This window comes from Sebastes fasciatus, chromosome 8, assembly GCF_043250625.1.
Source record: "Sebastes fasciatus isolate fSebFas1 chromosome 8, fSebFas1.pri, whole genome shotgun sequence".
Classification (NCBI taxonomy): Eukaryota; Metazoa; Chordata; class Actinopteri; order Perciformes; family Sebastidae; genus Sebastes; species Sebastes fasciatus.
Window position 1 is genome coordinate 31368158 of NC_133802.1, and position 26957 is coordinate 31395114.

At 41.3% G+C, this 26957-nt stretch overlaps 1 protein-coding gene and 1 long non-coding RNA gene across 5 annotated transcripts in view; both read right to left on the reverse strand.

Annotated features, from left to right (window-relative positions):
- The window catches only part of LOC141773245 (uncharacterized), a 237809-nt gene that overhangs the window by 56704 nt on the left and 154148 nt on the right, over positions 1–26957 (reverse strand). The gene's annotated exons all lie outside the window — the stretch shown is intronic.
- On the reverse strand, positions 636–15917 carry her9 (hairy-related 9). 3 transcript variants are annotated; one of them, XM_074644980.1, is made up of 5 exons: positions 15870–15917; positions 3046–3578; positions 2739–2834; positions 2361–2448; positions 636–1690 (listed from the first exon to the last, which is right to left on the reverse strand). In XM_074644980.1, exons 2-5 carry the CDS (start codon positions 3151–3153, stop codon positions 1065–1067), a joined length of 918 nt encoding a protein of 305 aa, XP_074501081.1. In that variant the 5' UTR covers positions 3154–3578; positions 15870–15917; the 3' UTR covers positions 636–1064. The 3 variants fall into 3 exon arrangements, with proteins under 3 accessions (XP_074501081.1, XP_074501082.1, XP_074501080.1); XM_074644981.1 differs by having other exon boundaries at positions 636–1687; positions 15865–15914; XM_074644979.1 differs by having other exon boundaries at positions 15865–15912.

The following is a 26957-nucleotide window of genomic DNA, read 5'->3' on the forward strand; positions in this document are numbered from 1 at the left end:
TTTTGAGTCATAATCAAGCTCAAGATATTCTTCTTTATCTGGCCAGACCTCCTCAGGTTTCCCCTCCATCAACCTAACCAAGTTCCCTCGTTTCCCCCTTTATGGAGGTGTAGGCCCACTGGGAGTGGAATTGAACAATTGATGCACAAAAGGAAGCGAGGATCCTTCCATATTCTCCTTTTCACTGAGGCAATCTGTTAGTGACATTAACCCCTGAGAGCATTTCCCAGGCTCATGAATAGGGTTTAAGACTTCTTAAAGCTCCCGCTGCATACAGGATGAGACCCCTTTTCAAACTTTTAATTACCTTTATAGCAATAGAAAAATACACCCCCATTGTCCCATGGCTGCACCATTCTCCAGCCGGGCCAGATGTAAGGAGCTCCCTCCAAACTGGTGACAAGGTGGCCACTTAAGGCTGGGTAGATTAATTGACATATAGGAGTGAATATTGGGAACATAATCGATAGGTTGTAGCTTCAATTTGCCCTCAGCTATAGTCTTTTTAAAAGTCCCTAACTTCACCAATGTGCCTTTTACGCACAACTTCAGAAACTACTGAATGACCCTTTAATTAGATTAAATAGTACAATAAAGCGATATGGACGTGATAGAAACAGGTCGTACACAAGAAATTAATTTCTGAAAAGTAATTTATTAAAACAAATGGGCCATTACCCAACTTCAGTTTTTCTTTTTCAACACAGAACAACAAAGAATATAAAACACAGCTTTGGTATATAACAATCAACTCTGTACAAAACTAAAAAACCTTTTCATAAAAAGTACTTCATAACAAAAAAATGTACTATAAATCTTCAAACATGTACAGCATATTTATCACCGACATCCAAATGTTGGAATCAGACAATAAATTATATATATTTATAAAAAAAAAAAAAAAAACATGTGCCATAAGGCAACATTTGTTCCATAAAACGAAACAGTGAGAACTACTGGGTGGCTTTAAGTGGTTAGAGTTACCGTCCAGTTGTCTGTGCAGTCAGTTAAAATGTCTAAACTGGGAAAGTATAATGCTTGATATGAGTCTCTAGTCCCTGGCGCTACCAAGGCCTCCACACAGGCTCGCTGCCCTCCGATCCGGTGCTCACTCCCACCGGGCTGACCGCCTGGGACCCCCCGGAGAAGGACGTCATGCCGTGGACCGGAGAACCTGCAGTGGACGCGGAGCTGCCGTGCACCGGACTGGCGTTGAAGCTGCTGTGCACTGGACTGGCGTTGACCGCAACAGGCACTCCTGCGTTTGCGTAAAGGGGGATGACTGGAGCCGTGGTGGATGAGGCGAAGGCCGGGTTAGGGATCAAAAAGGCGAACTGTCCATCGGATGCAGGAACCAGCTGGAAGCCACCAAACACCTTCTGGGAGATGGCCTCCACTGAACTGAGTTTGGCGCCCATAGCAGCAGCAGCAGCAGCAGCGTTGATGGGCAGAGTGGACGGCAGCTGCACATGGAGAGGTTGAGCCAGGTGCGCCTGCTGGGACGCGGCCTGCTGCGGGTAGTTCATGGACAACATCTGGCCCATGCAGCTGGACAGGTGGTTGAGGAGCCGAGACCTCACCTCCGTGTTCACCCCCTCGGAGGTGGACAGGAAGCGCGTCACCTCGTTCATGCACTCGTTGAATCCGGCTCTGTATTTGCTGATGACGGTGGCATCTGCTGAGAGAGCTGCTGAAGAGAAGATAGGAGGAGAGAGGATATTAGAGACGCATTTCAGTATGTATGTGTTTAAGAGTAGATATATGTCATATATGAGCATCTAGCCTCATTCAATGCCAAACACACGCCCATTATCCACATCACATACACACACACACACACACACACATTCTTCAACCTGCTTTTATCCTCTTGTGTTGTTTTAGTTTTGTTTTTGTACTTTATTTGTCTTTCTCTGTATAACATATGTTGTTTCTTTTTTTGCACATGTCTTCACTTGTTTTGTAATTACTTTATAACACAATAATAAAAAAATTTTAAAAAATAAACATTTCAACAGCCTCCTAAGAACTTCAGAATGTTTTTTTGGTTTTTTTTGTTGACCCACAAGGCAAGGCAGCTTTATTTGTAGAGCACATTTCAGCAACTGGGCTAATTCAAAGTGCTTTACACAAACATTCAAGAACATTGCGACAAAGTGCAAAAAGAACATTAAGGCATAATTAAAACAGTTATAAAAACATTAAAGATTAGAAAATAAAAATAAAAGCTAGGATAGAAGATAAAATAGAGTATAACACACAAGAGTAAAAGCTCTAGTGCAGTATATAAGATCATTATCTGGGTTAATAATAAAAGGCAGCAGCAGCAAACAGTCATTTCTATGATTAAATGAACTCACCGCTCATCTGGACGCGCTGCAGGTTCCTCAAGTGCTTCACTGTCATCTCCAGGATGTCTGCTTTCTCCAGCTTGGAGTGTCTGGAGCTCTGTGGGAATATAACAGAGGAAAAGTTTAGTAAAAGTGCATTTAAAACAACAAAACTATCTATAAACAAGGAATTTATTCTATTATATTTTTAGCGTACTTTTATCTTATTTATTAGTGTTCTTAATTATTAGTTAATTACTTTATAGTTTTCACCAATTGTTTTGCACTGCATTTTTGAGTGGTGGATGTATAAGAAACACAATTTCGTTTTTATGTGGAGCATAAAAAAAGACAAATAAAGGAATCTTGAATCTTGAATAGTTAAATGCATCAAAAAAATGAACTTACATCTTTTTTCAGTGCGTCCAGGATGAGAGTCTTGAGCTGCCCGAGGCTCTCGTTTATTCTCGCTCTGCGGCGTTTCTCCATGATCGGTTTGGATGACTGCAAAAAGAATAAAACAACATAAATGTCTTGTTCTCCATTACGCACTGCAGATTGCATCATATTCTCATAATAAACATTACAAATTATAACCATTTATATGAGAATAAACAACATTAATGTCTTGTTTTCCATTGCGCACTGCAGATTGCATCACATGAACATAACAAACATTACAAACTATAATATAAGAATTAAAAAAAATCCTTACTTTTCTGTGCTCGCTGGCGTTTTTGGGTTTGTCTGGTGTGTGCGCTCCGCTCGCAGGCGCACCGGCGAGAGGAGACGCGGTCTGCTTCTCCAGAGTGTCGGCTGGCATCGTGGATCACAACCAGAACCAGGTGTTAAACCAGGTGAGTGTGATCAGGTGAAGTTAATCCTCTTTTTGGAAACTCCGTTGAAAAAAAAGTGTCTGCAGATCATATAAGAGAAGAGCTGCCTTCACAGACAGTCAGTTCTTTTTATTCTCCTCAGTCGTTATCACCACCGAGCTGAGCTGTCCTCCAGAGTGCGTGGAGAGCGTGCGGTGCGCGGTGCGGTGCGGGTCGAGTCTGCAGCCGACACGCGCCGCGGCTGTTCTTATAGACGGCTCGCGTGCTCCCAGTGCGTGTGAAACCCTCTCTGCATTCTTTCCCACACTCTGCTCAGCCAATGGCAGAGAGGACTCACCCATCGGGCGCGAGGCGGACCGATGATTGGACAACACCCCCCACGGGCCGTCAGTCACGCGCTGCTCAATCAGCCCTGCAGGGACAAACAACAAAGAGGAGCGAGCTGCAAGAGCAACAGCAACAGGAGCAGCAGCAACAGCAGCAGTAATAACAGCAGCAGCAGCAACAACAGCAGCAGCAGCAACAGCAGCAGTAATAACAGCAGCAGCAGCAACAGCAGCAGCAGCAACAGCAGCAACAACAGCAGCAGCAGAAGCAGCTGCAGCAGCAACAGTATCAGCAGTAGCAACATCAGCAGCAGCAGTAGCAGCAGCAGCAACAGCAACAGCAGCAACAGCAACAGCAGCTATTTTCTATTTCTCTAGTACTTTTGTATTATTATTTTTTTTTAAATTTTTTTTTTTAACTCTACTCTTTCTTTTTGTCATTATTAATATTGTTATATCTTTTCTTGGTTTTGTTTTGTTTTTGAATATTGAGGTTGTTTTCTCTATAGTGTACTTGATGGGTTTGTCTGTAAGCTCATCTACTTAAAAGTTGGTTTATAGACTTGTAATTACAGACAGTGGACTGCATATATGAAAACCTTGAAAAAAGGAAAAAATAAAATATATATATAAATAAACGTTCTGGGCTACTGCTCAATGTAGAGTCAGTTTAACAGTGTGTGCGGTTTATTTACAGATATATGTGCATTATTAAGATTAATTATTGCACTGTTTAATGGTGCATGCTTTTGATAAGATAAATAGTGATTATTTATTTATGCCAATGCGCAGAATAAATCCAGCATATTCATATTTTTTGTTGCCCTCTACTCAAAGATGAACACCAAACTTTATTTATTTAAAGTATAAACATTTTCTTGACCTCACACGAAAAAATATTTTTTTTATTATCTATTTTTAAGTCTCCTCGTGCGCCTCCAAGGAGAAGACGTCTGTAATGGCACGCGAGGCGGTTTTCTCAGTAGCGCGCACCACCAGGCCAATGGCATGAGGCCACTATATGCAAATAAAGCGGAGCGCGCTCTGATTGGCTGCGCGCACAGCTCTGTGTCAATCATCCCGGCGCGGGAGCAGCTCAGAGAGGAAGAGGAGGAGGAGGAAGAAGAAGAGGAGGGGGGGCACATCTGTCCTCGTGCCATCCGCGCAAAGTCTTCTCCGGTTTACGCGGAGCACGTGCCAAAACTTACAGATTACAGCCCTGAGACCTCGAGGAGTAGTTAGATGTTTGAGCCTGAGAACCTGGACACCTTATATCTAATGAGAATAAAGTTCAGTAGAGTAGAATCACTGTGTTGGATGACGTCAGAATCAGAATCAGAATGGTGTTTATTACCAGGTGTAAGAGAAAACACCAGGAATTTGCTTTGGTTTTGTTGGTGCAAGTCAAACAGTATAATAACAAAGAATAGATAAAAAAACGTAAGAATAAAATAAGATGGAAAAATTTAAATTCTACCAATATACAATATACAAAATAAGCTATAAACAAAAATAAACATGATCTAGGCTGCATTAGAGATATTTATTAAGATGCAAGATATTATTATTCTATGAAGAAGAGAGGCAGTAACTCAGTAATTCATGTTGCCTAATTACATAAAATCATTACAGAGGTTTTTTTTTTTTTTTTAAGGGAAATCACCAAAATATCCCTGTTGATAAATGTAGGCTGCAACAAAATAAAAAAAATAAATAAAAAATGTCAATTTTAAATACCATGTAATGATTATGTATCAGTGCGTCTCACAGGATGTATATTTAAGAAAAAGAGTATTTGATGCATCAAAACACACTCAGAGATATTCCCCCAACATCCATCAGATTTATGTTTGAATCAAGGTGCGAGTGATGGTGTCTGAAGGAGAAGAGCTCCATCTAGCGACTGATTTGTAATAAAATTAAACCAATTTAACATGATGGATCTGATTTAAGAAAGTAAATCAACACGTGCATTCGAGGTCTGAGCTGTTTAATAGTAGTTTAAATGAAGCCTTCATCAGTTGTAGTCTAATAGAACTGGTGTTTATGAATGTTTTTAATGGGATGTAATGATTCTCTTGCACTCTGCAAATAATTTCTTTATTCACAGCAGTTCATGTTCTTACAACTTATTAAACATCTTTAGACTTTTGTTTTTATGTTTTGTTTTTATGTTGCCTATAAACTAGGAGAATAGATAAAGAAGAATAGATAAAAAGGAATAGATGAAGCCTCAGTAGGAAGACAAGGACAAGTTTTCTTTTATGAGCTTTGTATTATTGGGATGACCACAAGGGGGCACATCTGTGTCCAAATTAACTAATGAAAATATATATATATATATATATATATATCAAAAATATATATACAAAGTGTATGTATGCATGTTTGCACACATACATATACAATGTATGCAATAAATACATGATAGATATGAATAAAACATGATTATACATAACATTTGTTGTATGCAAAACTTTTTCTTTTGTCTTTTTGGAACATATGTAGTATATATAAACATATTAGTCAGCCCAAATTCATTTTTGTAATATAAATGATATACTGTATATACACCACTTTCTACTTATTTTCACCTGTTCACATTCTTTTTAGTTTTCTTTTCTTTTATATTAACTTTAACTGTTGGGGTAATATAAGAAATGTGACAGATCTGACTTAATAACCATTAGAGAGAGAGAAAGAGAGAAATATATTGCACCTATAATGAGAATGTTATTATAACCTGGTTAATTATGTTTTCCACTTTATATCTGACTAATGGTTATTAAGTCAGACAAAATCAAAGATCTGTCACATTTCTTATATTACCCCAACAGTTAAAGTTAATATAAAAGAAAACTAAAAAGAAGGTGAACAGGTGAAAATAAGTAGAAAGTGGTGTATATACAGTATATCATTTATATTACAAAAATGAATTTGGGCTGCAAATATGTTTATATACTACATATGCTCCAAAAAGACAAGTTTTGCATACTACAAATGTTGTGTATATTCATGTTTTATTCATATATATCATGCATTTATTGCATACAGTATATTGCATATGTATGTGTGCAAACATGCATACATACACCTTGTACACACACAGTAGGATCTGCAATCTATGTGAATGTATATACTTATAAAACTATATTACAGACTGTTTTACAGAGATACATGTCAATACTGCAATGCTGCATGTCATTTTAATCACAAGTTATATGTAAAATAACATTATAAAATAATGTATGTATGTATATGTACTTTATAAATATAATTTGTAATGCAGCAAAGATGGATCTATCACATCTGCATCTCTGCACTAATGTAACTGCAGACATGATATTTACTGTGAAGTTTTAACTAACTTAAACCAGTGAATAATCTCTGCAGGTTCACAAAGTAATGAAACAAAAAAAGATTTTTGTAAAACAGAAAAAAACACAATACAACTTTAAAACACCAGAAATCTAATGTGAAGTCTGATATGGTTAATTTTAAAATAAAGATAAGTAAAAGTAAGAAGTTGCTGATACCAGTTATGCTCCTAAAAACACGGACTAAATGTGACAGTTTCCGGTCACCTTTCATAGAATCTGCAACAAATGAAAACTCTATATGTGAGCGAGCAGCAGATTTCCATGTTAAATCAGCGGCTGTACAGCAACAATAGGAGCATTACGGAGTCTAAGGAGGCGTAGATGTCATAGTAATCTTAAAACTGATGACAAAGTCTGTGATCCTCTTTTGGTCCGCAGTCTATTGAAACAGACCAAATGTAATAAAATTTTGCTAAGCCTCGCTTCAGTGCAGTCTCTAGTAGAGTATCAGTCATTGTTCAGTGGCTCATGTGGGGTGTTTGGTGGGGGGGTACTGAGCTGTGCTGAGGCATGCTGGACCCTTGTTTACCCAGGATCCAGAGTCTCAAGGGCCAGCTGTGTGTGCTTGGGCTCACATCGCCTTTATTTGCTCTCGGATCGGCCCAAATGATGCAGATCTAATTCTACAGAGCTCTGCACAGATTACACAACTGCTCCCTGCAGCAGTGGACTTAATGCGATTTTGGTTTTAATAACTCTGTATGTATAAGTGAAGCGGCACCCGTTGAACCTGATCTGAAGTCAGAACGAGTCTGACAACTCTCAGTATTTCCAATCCATCAATAATTCCCCTCCTCTTCATTCCTGCATTTCAAAGATGTTGGATCTCAGACAACAAAGAGAAGCAGGAATTCCCCTTCAAGTGACTCCATCATTAGAGCATCATTAAAGCTGATGCCGGCCAGAGGAATGCAGAGAACAGAAATCACTGCTGTTTTATAAGAGACGATCAACATTCAGCAGAAGTACTTGCTTTTTGACTTAGCTTTATGAGGTGGAGGTCTGTTGGGGGGGGGGGGGGGGGGGGGGGGGGGAGATGAAAGGGGCCTTAAAAAAAGGAGGGAGAAGCTGTGTTTGCAGATTTAGTTCAGTAGTCTGAGGTCCAGATCCGGTGAATGCTCAGCAGCTCCTTTTCACTGCCGCCTGCTTAATTTGTTGTCGTACAATGAGCCCGTGCACTTCTCCAAATCCATGTGCAGAATGCAGAAGGAGAGTCAATTATATCTGTATTAGCTGGTGTCGGCCGGGCAATCCCTTTATACACACTCCCCAATCAAGTGCTGGTAGGATGTGTTTACCACCCTGAATCCCAAACACAGAGCCGGCCACAATGTTTGGGTGCTTTGTTTCAGATACTGTGACTATTTCACAAAGGCAAAGCAGAGAAGAGACCAAACTGGATGCTGCTCAACATGTGGAAAACTGCACTTTGGTGCATAAATCTAATCAAAAAGCTGTCAAATGTGGGTATAATACAGTGGTGGAATGTATGTACTCAAGTACAAATGTTTTGGTACTTGTACTACTTTCTATTATTTGCTACTTTATACTTCTTCTCCACTTAATTTCAGAGGGAAATATTGAACTTTTCACAACATTATATTTATTTGAGAGCTTTAGTTACACGTTACTTTACATCAAAGTGGGGCCTGCGGGCCAAAGTCGGTCCGCAATAAGGTTCCATTTGGCCCGCCAGATGTTTCTAGCAAAAAATTATTTATAAATTCATAAAATAAAATACATTCTATCATTTTGCATCTTAACAACAATACAGTACAATACAATACAACTGTGATGGACTGGCGACCTGTCCAGGGTGTACCCCGCCTTCGCCCAATGTCGGCTGGGATCGGCTCCAGCCCCCCCGCGACCACTAACGGGATAAGCGGTTGCAGATGGATGGATGGGACAATACAATATGTGTTAGATTTCAGCCCCTGGCCCAAGTTTTAGTTTTGGCCCTCCAAGGAAAAAAATTTGGGCACCCCTACTTTACATATTAAGATTGAAAATTTGATTGACAAATTTGTGTTGCTCTATCTGTCTGGCATGGAGAGGAAGACGTGTTGCTCGGGCTGTATCTGTATGGCATGGAGAGGAAGTTGTATTGCTCTGTTTGGTGTGGAGAGGAGGTTGTGTTGCTCTGGCTCTACCTGTTTGGCGTAAAGAGGAGGTTGTGTTGCTTTGGCTCTATCTATTTGGCGTGGAGACGAGGTCATGTTGCTCTGGCTCTGCCTGTTTGGCATGGAGAGGAGGTTGTGTTGCTCCGGCTCTCCCTGTTTGGCTTTGAGAGGAGGTTGTGTTGCTCTGGCTCTATCTATTTGGTGTGGAGAGGAGGTTGTGTTGCTCTGGCTCTACCTGTTTGGCGTGGAGAGGAGGTTGTGTTGCTCTGGCTCCATCTGTCTGGCGTGGAAAGGAGGTTGTGTTGCTCTGGCTCTACCTGTTTGGCGTGGAGAGGAGGTTGTGTTGCTCTGGCTCTATTTGTCTGGCGTGGAGAGGAGGTCATGTTGCTCTGACTCTATCTGTTTGGCGTTGAGAGGAAGTCGTGTTGCTCTGGCTCTATCTATTCATCGTGGAGAGGAGGTTGTGTTGCTCTGGCTCTACCTGTTTAGCGACGCCGGGAAGCTGCTTGCCATCCTCCTGGATCCACCTCCTCACATATGTTCACATTATATGTATTATTTTTTGTCATATGAATTGTCTATGTTGTATTTTCATTATGTCGTTACTCTGTCCACACGACATCTATCGCACGTGTTTTTGTGATTTGTAATTTCGGGCTATACAAATAAATCTTATTGACTTGACGATCAGGACACGACCACGTGATGCCGTGTTTCCACATCAGAGATGACAGCAGGACTTCAAAGGTCCCGTTAGTACCAGTTAGTGCTGCGAGGTTTGTGAAACAAGTAAAGCCAGAAACCCAACACCAGCAGATCTAAAGCCTCTGAGTGAAAGGACACCTGTGGCTGCTGCTGCATTCACCTCCCACTTTAAGTAGAGGGATTTACCGAACACCACAAACACAGGGGCTGATGATTCATTATGGAATCTAATTAAACTAAATATTAACAAATATTTGTGTAAAAATATGTGTTTTTTTCAGACGTTGGCAAAAGATCTGAAGGGATTCTCCCCCTGCCAGGATGAGATATTTCATGTGCATTGTTGCTGGGGATTTCTTAAATTTGTGAGTGGCCAGATGTATTAGAAGTTTTTTTTTACACCCATCAATTGTGCTGGTATTAAAACAGCCATTTTCCTGTTTCGTGTTTGATGTATTACCAGGACTGCAGGGTGCTTTATAAGAGGTCAGAATTTAAATAAATTAATATGAATTTGGAAATATTTCTCATGGCATTACAGGGGCAGGGGTGCATTCAAGTCAAAGGCTTCAAAAGCTGCCATGTTTGCACCACAAACGTGAGTGAAAAGTGGTATTTTTCATGCACTTTTCACTTTTATTCTTCCTTAATCTCATTACTCCCTTGGCTGTTTTCATACCTGCGAGAAGAAAAAAAAACAAAAAACCCTGAGATCAATTATATTTGCCTCACTTTTCAAGCGGCTTGTTGTCATTTTGCCATCTGCAGACCAGCATGTCCAGTACAATGTGGTGCATTCACGGAGCCCCTTTTGGCTTTCTGAACAGAGAAGGGACCCTTTTCTCTTCCTTCTCGCCCCAATTCAGGGCTTTCTTCTCCCTTTTAAGTGGGCTGTTGATGAGGTTAGTCTAATCAGATTAAGTCAACTCACATTGCTCTCTGCAGTTTGTTTTCCTTCCAAAGGCGTCCTGACATCTCCTATACTTTTTTTCTTTATCCTCCTCTTTGCACTTTTCATCCAGGCTTCCACCCAAAAAAAACCTTTCAGCCGAGGTCCCAATGGACTCCTTTATCAACCGCAGTTCCCCCAATGATATAGGTTATTTAGAATGGGTCACTAGACCGCTATGCATGGGAAAGGCCTTTAAAGTTGTGCAGTGACGCATTTGGACATTTCCACTGGTGTCTGTGTGAGTGCCAGAGATTAGGTAAACACAAAGCACCAAATCAAATTTTGGAAATCGCTGGAACCTTTAATTTGATTCCTAAAATAAATTGTTTGAGGGAAGTTTTGTAAACGACAACGCTAATGCAATCTACACTTTTATCTAGATGAGAGTGGAGTTTTCACGGCCAACTTGTTAAATAGTTTTTAAGTGAAATAAATACACTTTTATTGTTTAGATTGCCCCCAAGATGTGACTGAACGGTAATTACCCAGTTAAATCATCACATACAGTTCAATGTTTTTCTTGAAAAAAAACAAAGAAAAAATCTCTACTGTCAAATGATAAGATCATGTGTTGTTGTGAACATATTTTCTATTCATATTTTGGAAAGAATATCCAGAAACTGTGGCTTTAAAATATAAAAATATTAAGTTAACGTGATAACGCGCTAACGCAAATCGTTTTAACGCCACTAAGTTCTTTAACGCATTAACGCAACTTGCGATCTTTAGGTTGTAGCGGACTCAGTTTTAAAGCTAGAGTGAAGATACTGGTATCATATGAAGCTATAAAACCTCAAGAATCCATTGGTACCAACCATGTCATACTAGCTTGTTGGGAAGGAGGATAAATAATGCTAAGAATTTACGCTAAATTCACGCTAAGACAAACTGGCATGGACATTTTTAAAGGGGTCCCTTGACCTCTGACCTCCAGATATGTGAATGAAAATGGGTTCTATTGTTACCCACGAGCCTCCCCTTAATAATAATAATAATAAAATATATATATACATTTGCATAAAGCAGCATATTTGTCCACTCCCATGTTGATATGAGTATTAAATACTTGACAAATCTCTCTTTAAGATACATTTTGAACAGATACAAAAATCAATTAAAAGATTAATTTGTGATTAATCACGGTTAACTATGGGACAATCATGCGATTAATCACGATTAAATATTTTAATCGATTGACAGCCCTAAAAAACATATTTTTATTACAGTGAGAGAGACTAATGCCTGTAATATTTTATAAGATATGAGTGCAATTGTTTTCTGAGGGTTTGATTTTGTTGTTTTGAACTATTCGTACACGATGAAAATACATATAGTATGTAGACAAGAAGATCATTTAGATGATCAAAAACAATGTGTGTCAGTACATTTAATTATAACTTCTTCATAAAGAACTCCAAATAGACTTAGTAATTGGAGGGAGTCATTAAAGGAGGTAAAAGTTTGGAAAGTTCTTGACCCGGCAGTGGAATAATTTATTTTTCTTGAAATTTGATATCCAGAAACTGTGGCATTAAAATAAATAAAATATGTTTTTTATTACACGGGGATAGACTAATATCTGTAATAATTTACAAGATATGAGTGCATTTTTGTTGTTACGGTCCTGAATTATTCCTACGCAACGAAAATAAATAGTCATGTAGATCATTTAGTTGATCAAAAACAATCTGTATGATTACATTTAATTATAACTTCTTCATAAAGAACTCCAAATAATTCACTTTTAAACAGATTTAGTAAATGGAGGGAGTCGTTAAAGGAGGCAAAAGTTTGGAAAGGTCTTGACCCGGCAGTAAAATCATTTCTTTTTCTTCAAATTTGATTTGATTAATAGGCACAGATGCCCGGTTAAGAGAACACCCCCCCACCTCTAACTGTAAAAACCTCTGAAGTTCTCATCAGTGGTGTGCCGTAACTTGATTCCCCCACTAATAACAGGCTTACAAAGACAATGAGCACAATGAGTACAGAGGAGGTCTTTTCAGATGACTTCAGAGCCCCCCCCCTGAGAAAAGACATGGCGGCCCACCGACTGAATGGGAGCTGTGGAACCATTTCAAGCTAATGGATCTGAGAGACTGTCCACATAATTACATTACAGCATTTCAGCAGCCCTTTGAGCTCCACGCTTGCAACTTGGGCACACCACGGCCCTTCATTCATATCATAGCTCCACACCGGAATGTGCTATGACAGATATGGCCCTCTCGGGCTACTCGCGAACAAGGTTGCGCTCCACGGGATGGGCAACCCCCTCGTCCCTCCGCACACAAGCCCTCGGATTTAAAACAGAGGGTGGGCACCAGCAAAGACAAAGGATCAAACGTGGAGGGCAAAGAAAATCTAAAAATCAACTTAGTGTCAAAGAAATTATGTTTGAGTGCAACAATATGCATATTTTCCTGTTAAGCTCAAGTTGTCCTGTTCATTTATTCCTACTGGCTTGTTTTACATGTGACATATCTACCAGTTAAAGGTTATATTGATAACAATCTTATGTAGATGAATAATTAAAAAGAAAATCCACAGAACTTTTAGAAAAGTGACAAAAAAAGGCTTTTCCTGAAAAAAATATTATGATGGTGAATTCATTTTTAAAATTTTGGCGGTTCCAAAAAGTTTTGTTTATCTCTGAGGAAGAAATCTGACGTTTGGTTCCCACTAAACAAGGCTTGTGAATACATTACAAAAGCCCTTATTGTGGTGGCTAAATCATTAAAAAGCCAACATGTTTCGACCACTATCAGTCTTCGTCAGGGCTTAAAAACAAACAGACAAAGTGGATGTGGCCTCGCCTACTGTATATGGTATCAACAACCAATGGGAGGCAATCACATGATCACCGTAGTATTACAAAATATCACAAAGAAATAACACAGAAACAAGTCATTTATGTCCATCATCAACGAAACTACTCCTACTTTTCAACGGAGGCTGCAAAACAAACATGGGATGCCTATGCGGAAAGAAGAAGAGTATATACAAAAATATTTCTTATTCACAAGAAAGAATGAAATTTGGAGCAAATATGATTAAAAAAAGTTATTTTTATAAAATGGTGAGAGAAGTACATGAAACAGGTAGCCTGAAAAAAATCATGTGCCTCTCTGTCCTGCAAGATTTCACAGACCGGAGGAAAACGAGCAGTAAGAGCTGATCTGAGGTCCGCTGTCCATCTGCCATCTATGAGAGCCGGCTGTCAATCACTCGCCAACTCCGACCAAATGGTCAAAGTAGGCAGCGCTGATCAAATATGAATCAATATTATGTTACGTTAATGCCTATTTCTCTCCTCAGATGTTCTCAGAATCATCTTGTAGTGCACGGTTTAGCTGTAAAATGAGAAAGTTTGTGACCCGGTCGCCTTTGTAAAATCTGTTGAAGGAACGCCAAGGAACTCTCTCTCTCTGAAATGACCTGTGATTGGTCAAAGTCTCCCGTCACAGGCTCGATTTTTTTAAAGCCTGGAAACAGACCCAGGATGAGGTGCTCTATCAAAAGCCTTCTTATTCACCTACATGATGTACAATTGACAAGCGAAAATCAATAAAGGCGCACTTATGGCACGCTAAAATCCTTGCATATTATCGTGGCATTCATACCCCTTTTTGTGCCAACGGACTGAGCTATGTGTTACAGAATGACTTCATTACTCTACCACGAAAGATTCATCACTTGACATGACTTGTCTGTCTGAGTCTCACTCCACTCGACCATAAAATAGGCAGGTTGTGCAACGAACTGGCAACCACCGGTTGTGAAGTGAATGCAATGAAGAGAGACAGTGTGACATCTTGTGTCTGAATGTTATCAGTAGCTCCTTTAATTACATAAGGTGAACATGTTTACTGTATGTTGATATAAAACATGTTTTTCATGATTTAACTTTGCTTCAGTCAGACTGTCATAAACATCAATAGCGTGTCCATCCTTGATGGTTTTTACTCTTTGCAGCCTACTGAGTAAAATAAAACATGTAATTGTGAAAACTACACGTCTTTCTTGTGCTTTATTCTAGTTTTTCCTTCATACCAAATGTCACTCTGGTCCCAAATCACCAACATACACACAGAGAATCAGGCAGAAAATCAGCTTTTTTCTCTCTTTAGGTGTAAACTGAGCTTGTGTCTAATCCATTCCAGCCAAACCAAACATGTGTAAAAGGAGAACAAGACTTTTCACCGGCTGTGGTGAATGCTGCTGAATGAGTCAAACAGGCGAACACAGAGCAGAAAAAAGGCATGCATTTGTCGCTGCGTTAACGCACCGACTCCTCAATCAGTTTTGATTTATAAAGAACCTCTCCAAACCTTCACAGGCCCAAGACTGATGTTTTCTCAATTTGCGACCAAAAGCGTAAATTCAACACAAAAGTCTTGGTCAGTCTGTGTCTGCAGACCAAGTGGAAAATCCCTCAAACTAATAAAACACAAAGCACCAATTTTGAGATTTCTCTCCTTGATGGCCATATTAAAAGATACCATTGATCTTTTTGTCCAATTTTGTTGGTTGACAAAAAAATTACTCCTTTTGTTGAGGAGCAAATCAATGCAAATTAATCCTTTATGCATTTCCCTGTGAATAATCCGAGTCTTTGCACTTTTGTTTGGGGGCCGAGCGAGCTAAACAAAATCATAAGAAAGTGGAGAATGTGAACGTTTATTGGCCGGCGGAGGAGAGAGATGACCCGGCTCATCGGTGACAAAGACTCCTTTATGGCGTTGGTGTGAACCCATGACGCAAGGCTATTCCACTCTGACTGACCAGCACCGCAGGACATCCAACACGTGCAAAAAAAATGGTGCCCCAGTAAAACCAACTCCTTTTACACCCATAATGGAGGTTAGAGAAGTGGAAAAACGCTGAGGGCCGAGGTGACAGGCTGCAGGCTGTCAGGCACAGACAGATTTATTACCAACTTCTTGTTGTCAGCTGAGGAATACTTCAAAAAGTGGTTAAATTCTTTCATTTAACATTAAGTTATTTATACTTGCATTTATATCTTTGTGTCTAGATTATTGTAATGTATGGCTAACTTGTCTTAAAGGGGAACTCCACTGATTTTATACATCAAAGTCTGTTCAAAGTCCAGCGGGAGCTGCATGAAATCGGATAAATGTTTGAGGTTGAAGACTACAAGTTTGAAAATAAAACAATCTTTTGGTGCAGAGTTAGAAAGAAATGATCTTACCAGACCTCTGCAGGCCGCTCCTCATCTCTGCTCGAGTCTGCATTAGCTGCTAACACACCTGATTCTAACGACTCAACTGTAGGCGCTCGAGTTGCTTTGTGGGTAATGTAGGCATCAGGTTTTGACAAGGAATAACAATATGTAGAACAGAAAATACGACATCTCCGGTTCTGATGCATTGATTTTGACACTTTCCCAAGTGAAAACTTACCCCAAACGTGGTGTCATTGCCCCGGCTGCAGAATCTCTTTCAGAATACATACTAAAGTATTGTTATTTACATATAAGACCTTGCATAGTCTGGTGCAAGAGTATAAAACTGAACTCATTTGACTATTTCATTCACTTTAATATATTGTATTGTTTTTCTTTAAATTACTTGTTTAGATATATTATTTTTAAAACCTTTTGCACTGCTAGGACAGCTTGAGGCAGCATTGATCAGCAGTGATTGTTGTGTGTTTGACAAAAGACTGAATTCTTGAACTCCTAAAATGTCTATTAGTTGTTCCAAAGTGCACTAAAACCTTTGGTGAGGCAGCTTTTGTATTTAAGTTGTATAATATTATTTTATTCTATTGTTGTTTTATTAAACACTTATTTTAATGTATTTAAGTTGTATAATTTTATTGTATTTTATTTTAATTTTATTAATCACTTATTTTATTGTATTTAAGTTGTATAATTGTATTAATCTAGTTTTTACTTCACACTCTTTTTCTACTATTACTGTCATAGCTTTGAATTCTATTTTATAATTTGTTTTTATCATTTTATTGTCTCGCGTGCAGTGCTCTCAAATTATCAAACTGTTAAATTGTTGAATTGTTTTTTGTCTTTTTTAGTTGTTTTCACGCTCCACACTTATCTGGTCTTATTTCCGGCTTGTCAGTCATCTGTGAAACTGCACTAACCTGTATTAAAGGTGCTATAAAGATAAAGTTTGATTGATTGATAATGTCCTCAGAGGCCTGTAACAGGTTCCGAGTGATGGAGTCTTTTGACTGTACTGGCTCTTAAATCTTGCCTTAAAACCAAGTTTTACTAAACAACTAACACCGTTGTCCTTATTAACATAAGAACAGATGTTACCATGAAAAAAGACAGGCGTCTGACTGACGAATCACTTTCCACCACTGTGAGAGCCAGAGAGATGCTGACTTTGCAAGACGCTGGTGGAGTATCGCTCCCTGACTCGATCCTTTATGTCACGGTTTTCTTGCCGAGGCTGAGCTCAGCACATTCCTGCACAAAGCCAGAGGTAAAACAAAGGACAACACAGGACATGGGAGTATTTTATATCCCAAAATGGCAAAGAAAACCATCGTGTCTGTTGGTGAATGTAGCAACATACACAATGGTTTCCCGGCGTTTCCATGTTTGTGGTCACCTCAAATCCCATCATCAAAGTCCCCTCTAAAACCCCAAACGCCGCCGCCCTTCCTTTCCCCTCTGATGTGGAGATTCACACACTCCACAGCGCGTACCCTCCCTTTAACTTTTTTATTTTGGGACAAACATTGCGGAGGAGACGATTTGTGTCTCTGGAAAACACCGTGTATCAATCACATCAAAAGCCCAGGAAACAAAAGAGCAGGCTGGCAGCATCGGACAAACACTCTCCCATTAGTCACTGCGCTCTCTTTCACGTGCATCGCATCGCAGGACGAAGGAGTGGGGGGGGGTTGTTTACTCTGGGATACCTCACACTGTAAAGGCAAGGGAGAACCTACCGCCTGGCCCATTCACCGAGCACGGAAACAAGTGGACCACTGTGTAGTCAATTACAATAAACTGCAGATCAAAGAGCACAAAATGGACTTCATAATGCGCCATGTGGCACAACCACACTCGATCTTCCCACACTCATATACAAACTCGCCATTAATAAGGTCTGAAAAGTGTGATTTTCAGCTCTCTTGTGTTTCTCTTCCTTGTCCCCGTCCCCAGCCCCCCTGCCTGGTGCTGACCCAGCCAGCAGACCCCCTCTGCCCCCTCCGTGGCCCCCTCCAACCCTGGGAAGAAGAGGCCCTACGACTGGGGCTCATTAGCAGCGCCCACCTGGAGGCTGGCTGGGGGCTAACAGGGGACCGCGGGGGCCGAGGCCTTGATCTGTTGGCTGTGAGCAGCCGTGTGACACACGGCGGTGGTGGCTGGGACGGGGCTACTGCAGCACCATCAGATATATACAGTTACATGCTCCAACAGTCCTGAGTTCATCAAGCCTAATCTGTTTAATTAATCTCTCTGTTTCACCTCTCATAAAAGTTTATAACTGTTTGTGTTGATGCTATCGCCGCAGTAGAAACAGTCTGTAAAACAATTATGGAAAGTGCCTTTTGTATATGCTTTCTTTGAAGTCTATGCAAATTCAATATCTCTTCATTTTGACTAACAAATCACCCTCTTGTTTGTGGGAGGGGTTGTTTGCAGTGAATCAGTGTTTACTCGTGAGGGCAAGGCTAAGGTATGCTGGGGGGTGTCTGTGTGCAGTACCCCGATGGTCTGGAGCCCCTGTGGTCATGATGACCCGGGTCTGGGGGGCTGAGGGGGTGACACAAAGGGATTCCACTGGAGGAATAGCAAGTCTCCTGAACCATGTGGCTCCAGTCAAGCCGACTGCATCCACGGACTCACGTCACAGTACCTGAACGACGGCCTTTCCTAATGGAATTCAGCGACATACGTAGAGTGAATTTTTCAAATAGTTTCACATGATGCTGTTGGGAAATGAAATTCTGCTGTCCTGCTGAGTGTCACCGGATTTACTGATTACATCTGCTCCTTTTAAACAATATAATTGATGTTATCAATTAACTGAAAAGAAAACAATTGCAAAAAAAAAACACCCAACCAAAGCGTATTTTACAATAATAATGGGGTCCTAAGCATTTTTAGGAGCAGTTTAGCTGCTGTGACACGCCCGGGAGAGCAACTTGAGTGTTCAGGGTCTTGCTCAAGGACAGTTTGACAAGTGGTATACATACATAACAAGCCGGGAATCAAACCACCAACCTTGCGGTTAAAGGACAACCAGCTTTACCCACTGAGCTACAGCCACCCATAAATACTGATAAAGTGTCTAAACGCTCAATCCACGGAGAAATACACGCAGCCCGTATTCAGAAACAGGAAGTAAACATGGACCCAAGCTGTTGTCTGACAACTCAATTCCTTTGAAAACGGAGCGTTTGAGACAGGGTAAATACAAGCATATTCAGGCAGACAGTATGAGGAAAATAAAGGGGTTTACCGCATGTAAACATGTTCTAGTAGAAACATAAAGGACAAGTATGAATCTGAAAATTAGCATAATATGAGACCTTTAGATTTGTGTATGAGTGTATATCTCCCTCACTTACTACACTCTAAGAAAAGTCTGTAAAATGACGGGCCATTGTACCGTGTTAATACGAAGGAATTTTCTGTATCAATTTTTCACAGGAGTTTTACCCGTATTTTTTAAATACGCATTGCATTGTGGGAACAAGAACCTCCGCTAGCGTGAAAGTTGGGAGAGGCAGAGACCATCGCACACGGCAAAGTTTAGTTCAAATTTTGGATTTGGAGAAACCTTTCTCACCCTTCTGTGGTAAAAAAAAATTAACAATTAATTTCTAACCAAAATGATTTTCACGTTAGCTCAGCCTCGTTTTAGTTGGAAAGCTGTTTTGTTGTTTAGTTCAGCTGTTGTCGACCGTTAACGTTACCAGATGCGCCAGGAATATTTTGCTGACTCATTTTGAGACTAACCAAGTTTGGTATTATAATTAAACAATGCTTATATTTCAGACTTCAGTGGACGTCAGGTAGAGTTAGTCCCAATTTCAGCCTGAGGCGGTCCGCAAAGACCGATCGGTAACGTATACAAATGCTAGCGTTAGCGTCTGTTTTCAGGACATTATGTGTTTTTCTACGGATTGTGTAGGAACAATAACCTTTGTATTTATTCTAATTATAAGCTACTGTATAATATATGATTCTGTTGAGTAAATACGCCTGAAAGTAAGGTTGGTTTTGTCCACTCATTTATCATTCATTGGCTTTGCAAAAATTGTTTCTATTGAGGATCACGTGCTCTGACATTTGTGTTGAATGAAACAGTAGGGAGGACATCGTGGTTTTATTCAGCCAGTAAAAACAGCAGCTGTGGCCCTCGGGCTCACTCCTCTTTTACATCATTGGTCGTGGGCAGGCACCGTGTCCGGTGGGAAAAAAAACAGCGGAACATCACCAGCACCTATACAGCCCACATTAAATTTAATATCTGGTTTTAGATCTGCTGTTTAATCTTCTCTGTGCAAACCTTCTAGAAATAGTGCTGGGTTATAGCGAGCATTTTATTTTATGAGATCAAAGAAGAAAAGTCTGGTGAATATGGACAATGGATTGGTCATGATGACTGGTAAATCTCAGTCACAGGCCACCACATCAAGGACAATTAGCATCAGCTTGACTCTCCAGGCTCACCCCTTAAGCAGGATGAAAACAGTGACCTGCTGACTAAGCACATTCCACCTGCAGCCTGCAGTTCAAAGGGCACCCTCTGCACCTCACCGCTCTGCTGCTATATCCAGCTCAACTGCCACCTGCCCCGAGGCAAGGCTCACCCTCCTCCACACCGCGGGTGACCCCCGGGTGCTCCGTCATCAACATCTCAGCCCATTCACACAACACACGGAGCTGCTCTGACCGCTGGCTGAGGCGCTACCTGCCAGTTTAGAGCCTCAGGTGATGTTTGAATGGGCTTCACTTGGAGAATTCGCCACACCTCTCCCCCCTCAGAGAGGAGGCACGAGGGAGGCGACATATGGCCGGCCCGGATGAATTCCCCTACTGTTTCAAAAGACTCACAGAGGCCTTCGGGGTGATCGGGACTTCACGCTCCTCTTTACTAGATTAAGTCTAATAATCTCTCAGTAACGAGACTTTAAATCCGGAGCGGTAAAACACTGGGCCTCGGGGTTCACTTGCACACAGTGCATGCTGTTTTTTCCTTTAACACTTTATTTTATGACCACAAGTAAGAGTTAATGCTCCACATCGACTTTCACCTCATCTACGTGCAAAGAGGAAGATTTGTTGATAAGAGGCACGGTTTCCCCAAATGTGGTAACTTGAATCCGTGCAGCGTGACACAGATTATCTAAACCGCTTTATTTGGAGATAAAACTAAAGACAGTGAGTGCACCCAAAATGTTGGTAATAATCCCTCGTTGCACTGGAAAACTGTATGCAGGCATAACTATGGCAAGTAGTGTAAGTCAAAGTTTAACCACAAGGTCAGTCCCAGGGCGTCAAATGCCGACGCTTTGTCACGCCCTTCAGCGTCTGATACCGACGCACAAGGCCCCCTATACTTGCCAACCTTGAGACTTTAGATCTGCTGTTTAATCTTCTCTGTGCAAAATGCAAACCTTCTAGAAATAGTGCTGGGTTATAGCGAGCATTTGTTTTATGAGATCAAAGAAGAAAAGTCTGGTGAATATGGACAATGGATTGGTCCGTATCATCCGTATGTGATGAGTTGGGATGAGAACGGGTTGAATGTTGTCAGCCATGCTAGCAGTATTGGACAGACTGACATTTTTAGTTTTCAGAGACAAACAGTAGCTGTAAAGGACAAAAGCAACATCTTGTCTCTTTGAGTACTTTTCATTAAGAACAGCGAGGCAAAATGGCACCAACTCACACTGACACAAGGACAAGAAAGCCCCTGGTTACCTTTTTTACTGTTGAGTTCATGATGAAGCTCAGGACTCCCACCGGAGTTGATTAGGCAGATGCCTTCGCTGGGCTACAAGACCGAGCGTCAGACCCGTCTCCTGCTCTCCCCGGGGACTCGATTCATTCATTCACTGTAATTCATGGCCGACCTCGACACAGCGCGGGATGCTGCACCCTCTCTCCTCTCTGCTCATTTAATCTGGAGCCGAAGTAGCCGAGGCAGGAAGGAACCCCAGCGACGGAAGATATTAGACTGTGAGGGGGGGCCTTGAAGAGGAAATCCACCCTGAAAACAGAAACATGTTAGTAGAAATCAGTCGAGAGCCTCTTGTGATCATCAAGGTCTTTTTACTTAGACCACTACCTTTTATGCATTTGTCCCCTTAGAGATAAAATTCAATAACCAGAGCATTAATATAGCAGTAAACAACTATTGTCTTGAGGAGTAATGTCTACCTGAGCAGAGAATGAAGTCACTCTCTGTATGTGTGGAAATCAGAGCTTCTTCACGCCTTGTTGACATAGCTGGGGCGGCCGTGCGTGCCTTTTAGTGTATGTTCGTGCATGTGTGCGTGCCCCACTGGCTAGCTCACGTCTGCCGTTCTGCACTGCTTTCATACGGCGGTTACAGCTGATAACGCCGTCCCGACCGGCGGTAATGGAAGCATAGCACTCACCCTCTCACTCAAATTTGGAGCAGATTTGACAAAGTACGCTGAAGTTACAACAACTTCATGTTTCATGGCGAATCGCGCCAATTGGCCGCCATGCAATCAACGAAAACTCACAATCTTCACAAGAATGCATCATCAAGGTCTTAAGGCTTTTCTGACAACATTTGAGGTGCATCGTCTCAACATGCTAGGAGGAGTACATTCAAATATAAAACATTTCCTGTTGCCAGTAGGGGGCGCTATTAGCGTGGCTCAATATTGACATGTAAATGTCCTCAGGACTGGACCCTCATAATGCCTGAGAAATTTGGGGCAGATTAAACTATGTACATTGAAATTACAACAATTTCCTGTTTCATGGTGAATGGCCCAAAATGGCCGCCACGCCACGGTCAGGTCGTGCAGTAAAAACTCAGCATTTTAATAAATTTTCATCATTAAGGTCTTTAGATGGTCCTCACCAAATTTCAAGTTGATCTGGTTAAATCTGTAGGAGGAGTATGTTAAAGTACACGCTAAAAATGGGCGAAAATTGCACATTGAATTCAAAAGGGCTGACTTCCTGTTGGGTTTTGGGCATACCTCCAAGAGGCTTTTTTGTGCGTCTTCACATGTTATGTTCTGCCTACCAAATTTCATGCATGTAGATGAAACCTGAACGAGGGGCTTAATTTTTCCAACACCCAAGCACAAGACCCTTAAAATAACACATTTTTCCTTGCGAGTGTGCCAAGTTTAACAACTTTTTGAGCATGTTGAGGCCTTCAAAATATGATTCATTTTTGTGAAAAAGAAAAAAAAGAATAATTCCTACAGCTTCAATAGGGCTTTCGCTGCCTGATGTTGTTGGTGTGTCAGAAATATAAGTCGTAGGTTATGCCAGACTTGTCTTTGGTTATATTAATAGTTGTTATACTTCAGATGCTGGTTGTGTCATCGGTTCGGTCTCTGCATCAGGTCAAAATGTTCTGGTTCTGCACTGAAAAACATGAAGACAATGACATTCCAGTCTGGAGACAACCGAAACCTCCTCACCAGGAAAAAAGGGACCAAAACAAGGTTTCACGGCTTGACGGTGTCTCTTCCGACCTTACGCCAGACGGCCGACTGGAAATGCCAGGAATGCTAGACTGCTGCTCGATAGGAGACCATGTTCAACTTATTGGCTACTGGTGGGCAGAGCCACGGGGACAATGTCCAAGATGAGTTCCCACACAATAGGAACAAGACATTTATGACTCTTCGGCCACGGAAAAAATTAAAGGTTCACGCTCAGGACACTCTCGGCTCTCGTCCTCCCACTGACTCACTGGGAGAGACGCTGCTCGGGGAGAGACGCTGCTCGGGGACAGACGCCCCTCACATTTCTGTCTGAAAGGCTGAAGAAAAGGTCTCCCCCGAATCCAACCAGGCTGTCCCATTTGGGGTGATTTAAATGGCCTGTTATTACCTTTCTCAGCCATTGTCTCTCTCCTGGTATCCAGTCTTATGATGCCTTTAATTATTAGTTTCACCAGCACTCATTAGACAGGAGCCTGGCTCGGTATTTCACTGGCATGTAAACATTACTAGTGATAACCCCGGCAACCAGAGTCACTGAAATCTAGAGAGGAAAGATGGAATAAGAGGGCTCATCTGGGTTTTTCCCCTGATATTTATCAGCAAGAGATCAGAGTGAGCACAAACTAAATCCTTTTAGGGGCATTTAGCAAGGAACAATAGAGGTAAGATTCAAATAAAAGCATTTAATCGTCAGTATTAAAGGTACAGTGTGTAACATCTGGCGTTCGTTAGCGTTAGTTTAGCTCTGAGAATATCAAGGCTGTTGTCGAAAAGTCTTTTTCTCTTAGGAAGGTCCCTAACGGAGTGTAATGACCCGGAAGTACCTGAGTAGCAGCCGTGATAAGAGCTGTTTGAATTCTCTAAATGCTGAGGAAAGGCGCTTCAATGCTTCCTTCATTATCTCCTTTAGCGTAAGATAAATTGGACCATCCTTTACCAAAGGAAAGGAGATAATAACATCCCACAATTCCTTGCGGCCGCAGCATTTAAAACCACTACGAAAGTTGGGATCAACGACCGACGCTCTTCCTGGGGGGCTTGGTGAAGAGGACCCGCTGCATATGTAGATATAAATGGCTCATTCTAAGCTAACGAAAACATGATGATTCTTAGTTTCAGGTGATTATACACTAAAGAAAACATACTTATTAATATTATATTCCATTTCTGCCAATAGATCCCCCGAAATGTTACACACTGGTCCTTTAATGTGTCTAAAAGGTTAGTTGAAGAATGATGAACGCCATTAATAGTCTATTGTATGTAATATGAATGTAACTTTATAATTGAAAATTCTGAATGTTTCTCATACAAAACCTTATTCTAAAGCAACTAAAGCAGGTAAATTAAATGGAGAGAAATGTACAATATCGTCATCTGCAATCTAGCGGTGTAAAATAAAATAGAAAGTTAGAGATGATGACCCCCTCACAGCTTATTTGGGGTATCTAAAATCCTTCATCTAGGGTTCAAGACATTTGATTTTGTTTTGGGACACATTAACATGTTGCAGGTTAAACTTTAAAATTACTACAGTTAAATGCAAATTAATGTATTGAGAAATATGCATCAAGTATGCAAAAAAAAAGACTGACGCAATTTACACACAATAAATAAACTATATTTAGTACAACACAAGGTGGAGAACTTTAAACATCATTTAATATAATCTATTATTTGTGCATGCTGGTGGATAAGTTTCATTATTTGATGGTTTCTGAGCCTGCAGCTCTCTCACCTACCAGCCTTCAGACCTGGAGTGCCACCTGCTGGTGTCACATCAGAAAAGCTGAGATTCATAATTCAAAATACATTTTAAGCTATCAGATATAAGGATTTATTTTGGGTTTAGTTTTGTTCTCTAGCTACTGGGAAATATATGCAATTCTGTATGCATTTATTTGTATTAAATGTTGATTAAATGCATTTTTATGTATACTATATGATTCTATAAATGTTGAGACTTTCCGTTCTGAATGCTCCTTTTTGGTTCAATAGAAAGGTGTGTAATTAGTTGCACCTATTAGTAAAAGCCCCTTTTGATGCTCATTACACATTCATACTGCCAATTAGGAGCATGAACGTCCCAAAAACCTTTTCACGAGTCTCCCGTTTCCTCACTGATATCCATTGAGCCCTTCAGCTGGTCCGCTGCTATTTGAACCCTCATATCAAGACCTTTTCCCAATTAGACCCACCTTCCACTCCGAGGTTTACTTTCTCCAAGACGAAGGAGAGAACAGGCTCCTATAACAAGTGGGCCCCTCTCTCTTGTTCGCATAGGGGAAGTTTACCCACATCTGTCTCAGCACCTAACCCCTGGAAGAGAGGGGGTCAGTGCCAAGGCCAGAGGTCACCACTTGTCCCATTGTGAGCAAGAACCAACATGAACCCCGATCCAACACTGCGGTCAGCGGGAAACAGTGCCCCGGTTGGTTTTTGGGGGCCACGGATGTGTGAACTGAACAGGAGTTGCGCTTTGAGGCGCCTCGCCGCACGGAAGCGTTTGAAAAGGGGACTCTTACGGTTACTTAATTAAGCACAGAACAAATAGTTGTCCTGCTTTGTCGCGTCTTTTCTGCATCATCAATGGCACGGACACAAATAGGAAAACAAAGCTGAGAATTCGCAGGTGTGCACGGATGCGTGTGAAGCTACCGGAGGGAGCGCTACCACGCAAAAGTTTATGTGGCACTCGAGGGGGGGAGGTCTGTGTGAGAACAGGTCTAGTTAGGAGCGTTACAACAGATCTGACAAAACAGGCGGCCAGGTCAGGCCAGGCTTGCTGCTGCGACCCAGCGGCATTCAACCAAGATGATAAAAAAAAAACCTCTCCCTCTTTCTCCCGCTCGCTTTCTTTCTCTCTTATCAGCAAGCCACCATCCATAATTGACCTGATTCCCAGATTTCTGTCCCTCTGACCACCCTTGCCGTAGCATAAAAGTGGGCAGCATAGGTGGCAGAGCGTTGCCTCCGCTGAAGGATGTAAAAAGAAAGTATTCTTCTAACGTCTTGAAAGAAAAATCAGCATAATGACCGTGCTCCCCTACCACACATTCACTCTCACGCACACACACTCCTTCCTCCTCCCACTCCCGTCCGCATCCAAATCTTGATTAACCTCCTCTCCCCACTCCCCCCCTTTTCCCACCCACTCACATTCACACATACACATGGACACAAAGTGCCTCGGAGGCCCCCTGACAGATGGGGAGAGGGGTGTTTTCGGGGGGTTCCTCTGAACAAATGGCACCCTGGTTTAGTGTGGCGTTGTCAGGGTTTGAATTGATCCCCGGGACTACAGAGGCTTCTCTCTGCCAGCGTGTCACAATGGCAACAAGTGTGTGGAGCTGGGAGCAAGCTTGTACAGGCATGGGACCCATACCTCATGAATGATAGCTTAGCAAATGGCCCTCCTTTCACCGGCTTTCATTGTAGGGCCATCTCTCGTTCTCTTTCATACCCTACTCAAAAAACTTGCCCAGCTTTGTTAGTTTTATTGGGTTTGATTGGTTTGAGATTCTGAAACGTGTTGGTTTTTGTGTGATTTTGTATGTGTGAACTTTGGAGTAGGGGCGGGGGGAGTGTGTGTTGGTGGTGTTTAGAGGGAGGTGGGGGGCTATTTTTGTA